Below are 15,303 nucleotides of genomic sequence, written 5' to 3'. Positions count from 1 at the left end.
ACACATTGCTGAACTAAGTTCCCCAGCCCACAAGGAGAAAGTGACTAGAGAGTTATTTTGACAGCTGTGTTCAATGTCATGCACTATATGAAGGAACACCACTCTGTTGGACTCCTGAATAGAGTATGAGCTTACTAGAAAATTATTTATTCCTATCTAAACTATATTTGTGTTGTATATTTGTCTTTTACCATTGTGAGTAATCAACTTGGATCTGATCTATTAAAGATCAGATAAGTTTGTTTTCTTTTCTTTTCCTGTAAAGCCTTTAACTCTTTTGTTGCCTTTTTTATTGCTTCCTGTAACAAAGGGAGATAACTGCCAGCCCAGCTGTCTGGAATTTTGTAAATAATTATATGCCATTTATGAATATCAACATGATTCATATAAGATGCTTGTGTTACAACAGAACTGTATATTATGTGTATATCAAACTTGTTTGTACAGACGTGTATTGAAAAAGTTTTTTGCAAAGTGCTTGAAATTTATCTGCAGTGTGCCCTACTGGAATAGAACAGAAATGTACATGCACTATTGTAGATGTTTAAATGTATATATTTTAACAGTGGAAACTGGAATACAAAAGTTTAACTTCAGCCTAGCAAAGCAGTGTCTTTCAGCTTTTCCCTGTTAGGAGTCACCACAGCATATCACCGTTCTGCAGATTGGCAGTGGAATTTTTACGTTGCCAAGTTGCCAGCCAGGCACCCAATCTTCACAGAAGGCACACCACAGGGAGGACTTCAGCCTAGCAAACCTCAGAAAAAAATCTGTTATGTATAAAATTCTCAGAAATTATTTTAGCAAAACAAATGTTTCTTTTTTGGAATTATTCGAGTGAAGTTAATAGACGAGTATGCTCAGAAAAAGCTAAAAAACTGTGTTTACAGTCTGTGAAGGAATCCACATCTTCCCTGTTCTGGCATGTATACACATGGAAATTTTTATGTAGATGTTTTTTCACCCCACATAGGTTAGCAGTAATGTACAAGAAAGATGAAATGCTAGATATGTGGACACCCTGATGCTGACTGGATACATATGGTTAATTGCAAAATAATTTCCCCATTTTGGTTAGACTTTAAATATCTTTGTAAAGCTCTATAGAATGACAACTGCATAATTTCTGACTCCCTTATACTCTTCAATGTTTCTGTTCCTGAAGTCATTCTTAAAAAAATAAACATTTTTACTATGTTTTATCCTTTCTATAGCAAGGACATTTATTACTAAAACTTAGAAATCCCAATCTACTCCTGTCTTTAAAGTTGAGTTTATTCATCTTGCGAAATGCATTTGTAAGAATGAGATTGCTACTGTAAAAGCTAGGACTGACAACACAACTCGTCATTTAATTGCTTGGACAAAATTGTCTAATCTGTTAGAGAAATATTAAATGTCCTCCTATGTATATTGTTTATTAGTTGTTATGGACATTGTATATAGTTTTTTTTCTTGTTACTGTACTGTCAAGTTATTGTGTTATAAAATTAATAGCATTTTGGAAAAAGAAAAAAATATCTGAAATTAAATTACTTTACGTCTGGGCCATAAAACATGATATCTTTCAGTTTCAGTGCAGCAGGGAGACTCAATGTCTGTGCTAGGGAACTTTCCGTATTGTCTTTAAAGTGTTTTATTCTTTTATGACTTCCAGCATTTGTTGGAGACCTGAGGAAAAGCCATTGTGTGTGTGTTTTTACAGGAAAATGCTACTAGCTGCCATCAGTGGTTGTTTTGGGCCTGGGGACTAGAGGTCAAATGACAAGAAATGATGTCATTCTGCAAGCTAGACCAGCAGTAATATTTGAGAGGTCTCTTAGAGAGGCACAGCATTCTCTATTTTGTCATTGACCTGACAACTAGAAGATCCATTGACCATATCTGCCTTCCTTTAAGTAAGTTTCTAGGTTATAGTAATTCTCTTAGATACATTCAGGAATATAGTGAAGCATAATTTAGATTTTTTTTTTTTATTTGAGACTGTCCTGCAATGTTCTTTTAAATATTTCCTGTGGTTTTGAACTCTTGTCATTGTGAATATATACTTAGTATTGTCTTGTTCTTTTATTATTTAAGTATATTTAAATCTGTCACTGTGGCTGATCTTTGTAGAGAAATGTAAGTTCTGAGAGTACTTGCATATTTATTTGGTGACACTGTGTAGGCCACTCCTAATAGCCTTGCTCTTGGTCAAACTAGCATTTGTATTAATAGTAACATTACACAGTAAGATTAGGCACCCTTTGTTAAGGGCCTTAAACTATCTGATAAGGACCTGCTGGTGACGGTGATAACTACCTGGGTAAAAGGGGGCATAGCTAGTAAACCTGTGCCAGACTTTCCAGGTGTGTGTGTGTGTGTGTGTGTGTGTGTGTGTGTGTGTGTGTGTGTGTGTGTGAGCGAGCTACTTGGGCAGGGACAATGAAGCACTGGTTAGGCAGAAAGGATGCTGGAGGTCTTGGCTTGGCCACTCAGTTGAGATCTCAGTTCTATAGCTGTGCCACTGGGGAGTCTTACTTGGGAATCTGAAGAAAGAGGGAGAAACCAAACTCAGAATGACTGTGGTCTCCGTGTGCTGTTAAGGGAAACTGCACTTGATGCAGAGAACTACATCTGGAAATACTGTGTGTACCTTGTCATCCTCTCAGTATATGTCCGCCACTGTTGCCAGTGGTGAGGATTGAGGGTCCTTAATTACTGGTCCAGTGGAGGGTCGTCGCATTTCCTTTGGGAATTTGCATGTTGCTTTCGGACTCTTCAATTATATTAGTAGTAGTTAATTTTTTGTTTGGTGGTGAATTCAAATGAAAGATAAAAAGCTTGTGATAATTTTCTATTACTGAATGTAATATTGCTATTTCTACTACTTTTTCACATTCACTTCCACTGAGCACTGATTTACATGCTCTTATTTTATTTGTTGATTCTACTGTTTTCTTTTCCTTTTCCACATCATTTCCTTCTTCTCATACCTGTCACTTTTAGTCTGTTAATCCTTAAATAACAATTCTTCTTGTCTGTAAACCTACTCAACTTTTCTCATGCTGTGTTTTTTTTTTCCTGCTTCTTAGGCTTATGTCACCATCACACCATACTTTCCTCTTCTTTCTTTAGCCCTTGATCTGTTTATTAAATTTAGTTTTGGTTTTTTTGTATCTTTGTAGGTAGCAACTGACCTGTTGAAATATTCTGTGCCATTATAGTTAAGTGAATTGCATCTTCAGATCTAGTATGATGATGATGATGATGATGATGAATGTTGTTTTCTGTACTTGTCATTTTATTGTTTGCATTTTTTGTATTACTTGAACTGTACAGAGAATTTCTCACGTTTGTATTTTTTGATTCGGAAGGTTTCTTTCAAGGCCTCTGCTGAAAATTAGCCTTTCCCCTCCAGCATCTCTGACATTAAAACATGTTATTGTAGCATGTGACCATGCAGCAACCTAAGCAAACCAACCGCAACAGTATTTTTAAAGTATTAGTATGTATGATAATTGTGGTTTGATAAACCTGCATTTTCTTTCCGTAGTGTGTTTTTAGAATCATTTGAATTTGTTAAAGAAACAGTGAGACTGTAGTAACTTAATTTTGAAATGGCTAGGATGGAATGCTCAAAATATCTCAACATTTCAAATGCAAATGACAGATTTTTTAACTAAAAAATTTTACTTCTAGGACACTGAAATTGCTGAACAAATAAAGGAGCTGATTCTAAATCGATGTCAGCAGAGCAGTCCACAGTTAGCCAAACCATTGGAAATGATGTTAAATGACAGCAGCAAACCTGTAGGACTCCTCCTCAGTGAACGATTTATTAATGTGCCGCCTCAGATTGCCCTTCCAATGCACAAACAGCTTCAGTAAGAATATGAAAAATTGTATTTATAGAGCACTTCAGATGTGTTAAGCTTATTTAAATGCTATTGAGATACAAAATATAATTTCTTGGGCTGTCTGGCCTTACCTCTATGTATAGCTGCTAATCAAGTCCCCTCCGTATGGGGCAGCTGTGAAAGGCCTAGACTGGGGTGAAATATACTGGCATATATTTATCAACAGGTGTGTGGGGGGGTGTATGTGTGAATATGTGTGTGTGTGTTTGTGTTATATAATATACATGTGTGTGTATGTGTGTATATATATATATATATATATATATATATATATATATGTCTGTATTTAGATGTATATTGTGTAAAAATATGCACATATAGTGTGTGTGTATGTATGTGTATACACACACACATACATATATATATATATATATATATATATATATATATATATATATATATATGTCTATTAAATACGAAGAAAAGATCTTGTATGCGAAAATGACTTGATAACTTTGAAAAAATAAGAGAAACAGCACTGAGGTGAAACTGTTAAGTACTTTCATTCTGTAAAGTTGTCAGAACTTCACCAGAACTAATACTGTAAAGTAAAACCGTGTAATAAATAATATAACAAGTGCACACTGTTTAAAATTGGTTGACAACCTCAAAACCCAATAGAAAGAAATCAAAACAGAAATTAGCCCATTAGCTACCTAGAAACCACCAGCTGTAAATACAGTAGCTACTCAAAAAGAGAGGGGCGTGTCCATATTGGCTCATACCAACCAGCTCAATGAACATTTGAGATTCAAGTTCTCATTCAGCACTAGAACCATCTCAGCATTTAAAAGCAACTGCCAACGGAGTTTTAGCTGCAGGAAAGTGTCAAAGTCACAAAAAAACTGATCAGTGTGTTATAAAACTAGAAATTTGCAATCGGTAAAGTCATGACATCTAATACTGTGCCGTCCTAATGCGTTGGCTTCATCCTTCTTCCCAATAGCAGCCAAATGTTTCTTAACTTGATCAGAAAGCCCTTCTGATCATTTTCCCAATGTAAAATGCAGGACAGCTGTTACAGACCACTGCGTAAACTACCATGGAGGAATGGCAATCAAAATGTATTTTAAAAGAGACAAGGAAATTACAGTGTACAAATTTGTATACATTCCCTATGCACATTACAGAGCACACTATACATTTGCCACAATTAAACATGCCACAACCAATTATTTTATAGGCTTGTCTTAAATAGTGCAGATCATTATTTTCAAATGAAGCTTTTAAAGTGGTGTTTTTTTTTTATATGTAAACATAGGTTCTGTCCCTAAAGGGTTGCTCAAAGAATCGTGAGCTTTAATAATAATCCAGTTCTTGCCGATAACATTCCTGATGACTGCCATGTCCCTGCAGATGGGTCAAGGGAAGCTGCCATGTCCCTGCAGATGGGTAAAGGGAAGCTGCAGTTTCTATCAGTATTTTTGCTCAGTGTGGTCTATTTTATGCTTGTTTTCAAACCCATATAACAGGTTGGGTTTGAGTTTATTGTGTCTTTCTAAGGTCACTTCACTGTAAATATTTTGTACAAGCTGTCATGGGTAATGTCTATTGAAGAACATTTGAGACGGAAATTCACATTTTGTACGAAAGATCTCTTCATCACTGATAATTCTGGAAAGTCTGATAAACTGTCCTTTGACAATATTTTTCGTAACAAAAAAAGGATGTTGGAATGTTAGTCTAGGAAGTTGTTTCTGTAGGTGTTTTTTCTAAACACTTTGGAACTGAGTTTGCCAGAATTTTCATTCACTGATAAAGTGATGTCTAAGAAACAAACTTCTGATCCGCAGCCTGAAACTACAAAGTTCAGAAAGGAAATGCTGTTGGAAAGCTCAACAGTAAAAATGCCCAGATCAGTTTTACATCCTTCCCATACAAAAAAAAATATATATATAGTCAATAAAACACTTGTAGAGGCAAATACTACTGAAACCTGGAAGAAAAATGAGTCTTCAACTCCCATGTGCTTAACACCAAGTTAGCGAAGACTGGAGCCATTTTAGAACCCATTGCTACACCTTTGACCTGTTGGTATGTCTTATTATTGAAATAAAAAAAAAATGTTTTTCAAAACTGCTTTTTTTAGACTAATCAGTGTTGACTCTGCTCTTCATGAACCCTGCGTATTTAAGAAGAAAAATCTCCAAGGCTTTAAGTCCTTCTCGATAGGGTATATTAGTGTATAGAGCTACAATATCCATCATAACCAGTGTGCATTTGGAGAAATCGGTCCTAGATTTGTAAAGTTCATCCAGGAATCTCAAGAGTCTTTAATATAAAACCAATTAGACTGTACTAGCGGGTTCAAAACTCCATCAGTATATTCAGAAATGTTTTCAGTTTTAGTGCGTTTATTACAGATAAGTCTGAATAGTGGGTCAGTGTCATTTTTATGAATTTTTGGAATACCAAAAAGTTTCCTTAGATTAGGATTCATAACTAAAAGGTATTCGTATTCCTCCAGAGAAATGTGTTGTTTAGTTTCTAAGTTTTTCGATAAATGGTCAATGCTGGCAAAATGGGAATAAATATAATCCAAGGTGACTTCTTTGTAAAACTGATTGTCCACTAACATGTTTTCATTTTTTTGTGTACACTTTCTGTTCCATTAGCACTAACCCTGCACCCTTATCTGCTTTCATTATCCGTAATTGCCTGTCATGTTTAAAATCAGTTAGTGCTTGTCTTTCCTGTGGTGTCAGGTTAAACCATCTGTTGTTACTCTGTAGTGTTGTTTTTTTTTGGTGACTAAAAGGACTCCGTTGCCAGTTGCTTTTAAATGCTGAGATGGTTCTGGGGCTAAATGAGAACTTGAATCTCAAATGTGTAGTGCGCTGGTTGGTATGAGCCAATGTGGACAATCCCCTCTCTTTTTGATTAGCTACTGTATTTACAGCTGGTGGTTTCTAGACAGCTAATGGGCTAATTTCTGTTTTGATTTATTTCTGTTGGGTGTTTAGGTTGTCAACCATTTTTAAATAGTGTGCACTTATACTTATTACACAGTTTTACTTTATAGCATTAGTTATGAAATTCTGTCAACGTTACAAAATGAAAGCACTTAACAGTTCCGCCTCAGTGTCGTTTGTCTTATTTTTTGAAAGTTACAAAGTAATTTTTGCATATACACACACACACACACACACACACACACACACACACACACACACGCTTGTATTTATATTTTAACTAATTTTAACAGAAAAAATGTCTGCACAAGTATATTGACTCTCTTTTCTATGGCACACCTTGTTTGCCGGCAGACTTCTGCATCCATTTTGCCCTACTGTTTATAAGAAAGCTTTGCATTAATACACATTTCAAAGATGCTGCTAAATGCTTGGTAGTTTTATTGCTGGGAAAAATGCAGATGAGCTCTTATTTATGGTGATTGGCAGGCAAAATTGATTGTTTTACTGGTCTTTTAGGTTAGTTGATGCACAAGAATATTTAAATTTAAATAAGCACAGCGGAGAAAAGGAAGTCAAGTTGGTCTCACTGTCCTTTATTCACTTGGCAATAAATAGCCTTACAGCATTTTGAGTTTTTAAATAAACGTCAGCTAGTTAAAGTGGTAGATTTTTGCTTGCCATTTTATTGCATTCACTAAAACTTGCACACATTGTTTTACTGTAGGAAAGAATTAGCTGATGCCCAGAAGACAAATAAGCCATGTGGGAAATGCCACTATTATCTTTTAATCAGCAAGACATTAGTAGAGGCATCAAAGAGCATTTTGCATGACAGCCAACAGCAGAAAGAATTAATGTTTGTTAATGCTGAAGAGGAGTTTTTCTATGAGGTAAGTGTTCTTTAATTACCAGGTAATACATTGAAGTTGAATAAGCATTTCTTATTGCCAGATGTTTGCTTGTAATGCCTTTAGTGTTGCATTGGAGTATAACACCTGCACAGTGGACTACATTCCTTCCCTGCAGACCAGTGTTTGGCACTGATAGCTGCTGTTTAGTCTTTGCTGTACAAAAGTTACATATTCAGAGTTGTGTGTATGATTACATCAAAATTTTCACAGTTTTTATCATGCTGTGATTAACTTTACAGTTTTGTTATTTTCAAAAATATTGCTTTTTTTCATGTACCATCTGTAACTATTTCAATATGCACTGGTGTCATAATATGCTGCTTTAATTTTATATATTGTAACCATAATGTGTCAAGAATAAATGCAACTGGTTGCCATGTTATTTATACGAAAATTAAGTCATACCTTAAATCGATATCAGTGAGAAAGTAACCCCGGTTCTTTTATTAATAAAACAGATGACCATCATTGTCAGCATAATGTTTGTTAAATTCTGCTTAGGTTTAGATATTAAATGTTGTTTTAAACTGGCACTCATTTAAATGCACACCCCATTAATGTGTTCCCCATGAAGCACCAACTTTATGAATTACATTCCAATCCAAAGGTGTTTTGCCTAGTAAGGTAAGATGAACCTTTTTAGGTTAATGTTATTGTGTTGAACCTTAGAAACTTTGCTGACCTAATGAGGGGCTTTTCTTTCTGGGGACTACATCAGTAGCACAAGAAAGCAAAGTGTCTTGTCCAGCCAACAGTGGCTCGTGTTATGAATTTCCAGTCCAGCATTTAATCACATTGCTAGTTACTCATCTGCACTGACCCACTAGTTATCAATCCAGGAAAATCCAGTACAGGTGATTGAGTCAGGCTTGGTTGTACTTCTGAAATGTAAAACTTGGACTAAAATACACTAAGTAGTTTTATCCAGGACTGTTTAACGTACAGTTGTCTCCAGTATGTTTTGAGCCTGCAAAGTACTGCTTCACATGAGTCTGTTAGTTAAATTTTGATAATAATGGTCATTCTGAACACATCCTTAGTGGTGTTTTACTGATCGTTTTATTAAATTTTTATAACTGATAGTCGTGCAGTCAGATTACTTTTTATTTTTCACTTGTTTGTGCATTTTATAGTATATCTGGCTTTATCTAGGTGGTGAACTTTTTATTGACTTAATGAATCCATCCCTGTTCTGTCAGCACCAGGATAATTTTAGCAAACTAAAAGAAGCAATCTGTTATTCATGACTACCATGCAATACCCAACTGTCAAACATACCATTAACTGGTTATGTGATTTCAAACAATTTGGCCATTAGTGAACAACCTTCTGCATAAAGAAGTTAAAGTAGATAATAGTGAAGTGATGTACAGTATTAGGGTATTGCTTGACAGTTGATTATAGTGAGATGCAGTAATTAAACATTTTTGAGAAATGCAACCACTACCTTTCTTTCCACTCCACTAACTACCTTGATTATAGCAAGCTCAGATGCTCATAAGCCTAGTACTTATTATACAGCAGGAACATCGTATTGTAACATTTGTTAATGTCTGTTATGTACTTCACAGTTAAAGATTCTAGTTGTCTACTGATGTACTATGTTCTTCATCTGTAAATATGTTGTAAGTAATTGCTATGTTAAATTGTTAATCGCTATGTAATCCAATGAAACTACTGTCTGTTTATTTTAACTGTGGAGCTTTTCTCCCCGGGCCTCTGCTGAAAATGGACATACGTCCAGTCGGACACTCCCGGTCAACAAATATGAATAAATAAATAAAAGTAAATAATAAATAAATAAATAAATGAAAATATTTTGATGCAGGAAATACAAGGTTGTTAATGAGGAAGCAATATGCAGCATTATGATCTTGTTGGCAGATGCTATTTTTTGATATGATATAGTGAGGAAGAATCTCTAGTCTGTAAATATCTAAAATGTTGTGAAGCAGAAAATAAAATTGGCTTGTAGGGAAGCAGTGGACAGTATTATGGTCTTGCTGACAAGCCTTTTTCTAGCATCCAAAAGTGAGAAGGAATAGCTAATCTTAACAGGTTTCATTAAATGATTTACTACAGAAAAATTGTAATTATGAGGAAGAAACATGCAGTAGTATGATCTTGTTGACTGACAAAGACAGATATCTGATACCTGTTGTTGAAAAAAAAATCTCTTGGTACAGAAAATAGAACATGATCATTTGGAAGCAATATACAGTGTTTTTTTTCTAATAGGTGTGTTTTCCATTGCACTGTAGTGAGTAGTAGTAGTAGTAGCTAAACATCTGTCCACAAGATAGTCTTCAGGAAGCAACATACTGCATTGTGATCTTACTGGCAGGCTGTGCTTTCTGTTAACTGTTAGGAGGAATAACCACTCCTCATGTAACAAAAATGTTGTGAGTTAGAAAGTTAAACATGATCTTGGGAAACTTTGTATACAGTGGGTTTGCTGACTTTAGTGCTACCATTGCATTCCTATGACCCTTTGTGATACCTTATAGTGAAGTAATGACTAACCTTAATGTTTTTCTTTAATAACAAATGTTTTAAAGGAACTGTCCACTCTCATGTGCAATTTAACTCCAATCCTGAGGTTTCTTTTCTCCCTGCAGCCATGATTACAATATGGTTTAGTTGGTTTTGTTACCAGAAAACAGCATGCACACTGTAACACTGTATGTATCATTACTGTCTTACCTATTTTAACATTGTAAAATGTATTTAATTGTATTCTACCTGACATTGTCGATAACTCAAAAGATTTTGTACTTCATGTACTGGAACATTTCTTCTCAGGCCTGCACTGAAAAGGGGCGTTTGTGTCCAGCTGGACTTCCAAAGTCAGTAAATGTAAAATGAATAAATGTCCTTCCCTTGTGTATTCAAAGTAAGATAAGGTCCACCCTTCCTATAAACACAAGGTCTTGTATTCTTTCATGAGGGGAATGTCTCCAGCTACATGACATAACACAGACCCAGTGAAATCTAATTTTTTCCTGTCAGGCACACCCCACTAACTTACATAGAAAGTCATCATTTTGCTGACATCAGCAACTTGTATAAAAATGTGCACAGTGTGGTGGAACATTTAATTGAGCACTGTTCCACTTGTTGAGGTATTCTTCTTTTGTAACAACAGCATATTTAGAGAGAGTGTGGTGATTTTAGTGTTTTGCAATGTTGATAATATATGTGTTTTAACACCCTATAATGAGAATTAACAGCTAATCAGCATTTTTAATATGTAGTGCAGAAAATAAAATGACTGTGGGAAAGCTTGTTCCTGACAAGCACTGTTTTCTAGTACTCGATAAAAGTGAAAATAAATATCTTGGTGCAGAAATTAAAACATTGCCATGGTGATGCAGTATTACAAAGTTGTTTTCTTGCTGGGTCAACAGTATTGTGGTCTTGCTGAGAACCATTTTCTGATGCATTGCTGTGAGGAAGCATAGATACTGTTTATGTCTAATAATAAAAAAGTTTTAATGCAGAAATTAATACATGATAAAGGGAAAGCATTGTACAGCATTATGTCCCACTGACATGCTTATCTGATGGAGAGAAGCTGCAGCTAGTCTTTTTGTAGTAATATATTGTTTCAGTGCAGAAAGTGGAGAAGTAAAATGTAACAGCATGGCATTGCTTTCAAGTACTGTTTTCCAGTAGTGAGTAGTAGCCGATTTACTTTTTTTAAAATATTTTTTCGGGGGATCAAATGTGATTATAGGGTAGCAACATACAGCAGTATGACCTTGAGTGAGAAGTAATGGTCACTTTTTATGTTTAATAAAATTACTATACTGTAAAATAATTAGTACATTCAGTTACAAGTAATTTTCACTTACAAAGCCTAAAACAGACCCAAAGCAAACTGCACCAAGAAAAAACAGCTTATCTTTCATTACAATGAAATCTCTTATGGGCATGCATCAGCTGTGTCAAAGCTTCTCTAGTTTATTGGCTTGCTGCAGTCAATAGAAAACATTGAAGGTGTAATAGAAAGCAGTTATATTGGCACCATAGAAGTCATGTAGCTGCAATTTCAAAGGCATTACGTAATGCTGTTCACTGCATAGTAATTAATTGCTATAAAGTAAAGATTGGGAACACAGAAGACTTAGCTGAGTTTTTACCAGTAGTGCCAACTCTGTTTGAAATAACTGATAGTGAGTGACCTTTGCTGAACTAGCTTGTTGTCCATATGGAAGTCTGCACAGAAACAGTAAGACTTTCTGATTTTCTGTTTACTATATTTCTGTACAGAAGTGGGCATGGCATCATTGATTGACAGGTGAAACAGGTGTGTTGTGGTATGGAAGAGATGCATGATTGACAGCCATGTAGATTTTAGTGTGACATCATGCGTACCTGCAAATATTATTTTTTTAAAACTACAAATAGACAATGAATATTCATGCTGCCATCTGTATGAATATTACTTAACTTTTCTATGATGTTACAGATTGTTGGGTGGTGGGTGAGGTTTAGACGGGACTTGCAACTGCACATACTGCGAGTTGCTGTTCTAATACAAAACCTTTTAGAAATTACTCACTACTTGGACCAGAGCTGAAATAAATATTAATTATTCAAATTAAGCTGAATGACTTGTCCTCTTTTTAATCATCAGTGCAGACCAGCTACAGCTTAACCTCCATAGTTATCTGTGAATCCTATTTGCCTATAGCCCTGCTACAAATTTCCTGTGTAGAGGTAAGAGGTGGATGGTGAGGTGTGGGCTCAGGTTATGTCATAAACCGGCAGGGGAGGAGGCACTTATGATCTAATTACACTTCCAAGGATAATTGTATCCTCTTAAGCTTGTAGTGCAGACCAGGATTACTGACCTTAACTGAGGATTCTGCTTTGCAAAGAAGCCCTTTTAATGATTGTGACTGTAACTTGTGTGCTGTACAGTTGAAGTCCGTGCCATGTCACTACTTCCTTATTGTGTTAATCTCCTGCTGTCTGAGCTGTTGTTTACCTTTGCTAACCAACAGCACAGGTAAACACTTCACAGTTTTCAGCCCTTGTGAAAAAGAGTAAAAGCGTAATCCTGTAATATTTACAGTATTTGTAGCCTTAGTCCACCAGAAGCAGTTTGACACAGAGATGATTCCTGCATTTACAAGTCAGGCATGAGCAAACTGAAAAATGATTTTATATCAGTCTTGATTTTTGTACAGTAGTAATTAATATTAATTTTGATATGTGGCAAAATGGTGTGGTGGAATAACAGTGCTGATCTCATTTTGTTTTTCAGCAAAGGTTTTCTTCCCAAATTGCATTGTGTCCTCCCCAATAATATGCCAGTTTTATTTTTGATTTTCCTTCTCTCTTCAGTCTGTTCTTTCCATTAAATTTGAATAGTATTACTCTGAATTGTTATTTTCTTTGTGTATCTTTGGAAATCATGTCAGTTTTTAGTGATTTGAATGTTTTTAACTGCAAACTCATAGGTACACTTGTGTACCTGTTCCACGTTTTTGTAAGACAGTCACTGAACTACTTTTTTATTGTAAAAACTATAATTGTCTTTGTGATACCCCTGCACTGGCCCAGTAATCAAAGAGCCTCAATCCTCACCACTTTTACCAGGGAGGGACGTGCTCATTGGGAGGATGACAAGTACACACACAGTAAATTACAATTTCCTTTAAGAGCACACAGCGATCACAGTCAGTCTGGGGCTGGTTTCTCCCTCTCTCTCCAGATCACCAATAAGACTCCCCACTGGCACAGCTATAGGGTTAAGATCTCAGTCGAGTGGTCAAGCCAAAACCTCTGGCACCCTCTCTGTCCAAACAGTGCTTCATGTCCCTGCCCAAGTAGCTGACATGCGCGTGTGCACACACACACACACACACACACTGAGATTTGATTTATTTACAAACACTCCTGAGGAAGGCTGGCACAGGTTCACTCGCTATGCCCTCCTTCTGCCCGGACTGTAGGGTAGTAATCACTGCCACCAACCAGCTCTTTATCAGCTACTATAAGGCCCTTCCCAAAGAGTGACCAATTCTACTGTGCAATGTTACTATTATCCAAATGGTAAGTGTGACCAAATTTTAAGGCTATTTGAGTGGCCTATACAGTGTCACCAAATACATATGCAAGTACTCTAAGCGCTTAAATATCTCTAAACAAACCAGCCACAATTAAAAGGTTTAAATATAGTTAATAATAATGAAAATGAACAAAAACCTCGGACTCTCCACGTTACATGAAATAATTTATTAGAAGAAAAGACAAACGGTGAGCGCTTTCGCGTATGCTCTGATACGCTTCTTCAGACAATATACAACTGAAAACAGTCAGCATATTTATAGGGAGGCATAGCTTAATGAATGTAGTTAATGATTAATTAATTAGCTGATAATTCAATTAAAATGGTCATTTTCTGTAAAGAATTTAAAGCAACACAACAATAAGAACACTGAATGTAATAAGACATGCATTAAAATGGTCATTTTCTGTAAAAGTTTTTTTAAAGCAGCACAACAATAGGAACATTGAATGTAATGGGGCATACATAATTTTATGTCCATTTAAAATTATCTGAAATTCACTTAGATATATATCATCATCAAGTATAACGTAATATACGATATATGATCCATCTTTATTCGTACCCTTTCTTAAACCAAAATCTGTCGGGTAATAATTATTATATGTATTATAAATATTATAAATATAAATATTATAGATGTATAAATATTCAGATATTTAAACATTTGAAAATGCATTTTAACAATGAGTATACATAAAATAAAATAGATTGATGAATAAATAAGTAAATGAAAAATATAAATATAAATAGATATATAAATAAAGTAATAATAAATGGAACAATAAATTTTGATGTCAAAAGATTTAGAACGGCATTCTTATCTAGACATGCTTACTAATTTTGTGTGTCATGTTAATATGAAATCAAATGCTATAGTAAATATAGATATGAACATTTCATGACCAACATATAAAATATTATTGTAAAGTCATAGTTCATGGTTCTGAAATTACCCTAAGCGATGAATTAATAATAAACTATTATTTAAATAAGTTAGTCAAATAGTTAATAAATAAATATATATAATAACTTATTTAAAAACCACATTTTCATAAAACACTAGAAAATAAAATAAAAATATAAATATAAATATAGGCATCAGTATACAAATATAAAAGTAAATATATGTATAGGTAAATAGTCATATGGTTTGTAGACCTTAGTGACATTAAAGTAAAAAATGTATGTTTCAAAGATGTTTCAAAAACTGCATTTGTTATAATATCATCAATATTTCATAGACCAAAATGAACATTAAAATATCAATGAAATAAATAAGTATGTAAATAAATAAATAAATAGATAAATAAATAAATAAATAAATAATGTTTTTTATAGTTAATAATAAATAGTAAAAGAACAAGACAACACTCAATAACTCAACACAGTGACAGAGTTCAGAATCACAGGAAATACTTTAAAACAACATTGCAGGACAGTCTCACATAAATACAGAAAACATATAAACTAATTTTGTTACATTCCTATCTGTCTCT

General features: G+C 34.7%; 1 protein-coding gene across 2 annotated transcripts in view; it reads left to right on the top strand.

Moving 5' to 3' along the window:
• The window catches only part of LOC122789021 (BRCA2 and CDKN1A interacting protein), a 216,208-nt gene that overhangs the window by 164,354 nt on the left and 36,551 nt on the right, over window positions 1-15,303 (top strand). For both annotated transcript variants that reach the window (XM_044056185.1, XM_044056184.1), the window contains 2 exons: window positions 3,682-3,866; window positions 7,539-7,704. In XM_044056185.1, the coding sequence (XP_043912120.1) occupies window positions 3,682-3,866; window positions 7,539-7,704 (351 nt within the window). The remainder of the gene's footprint in view (window positions 1-3,681; window positions 3,867-7,538; window positions 7,705-15,303) is intronic.

Source organism: Protopterus annectens, chromosome 14.part0 (assembly GCF_019279795.1).
Source record: "Protopterus annectens isolate FY-2018-M chromosome 14.part0, PAN1.0, whole genome shotgun sequence".
In the NCBI taxonomy this organism is placed as follows: Eukaryota; Metazoa; Chordata; order Ceratodontiformes; family Protopteridae; genus Protopterus; species Protopterus annectens.
This window is presented reverse-complemented; position numbering and strand designations above follow the sequence as displayed.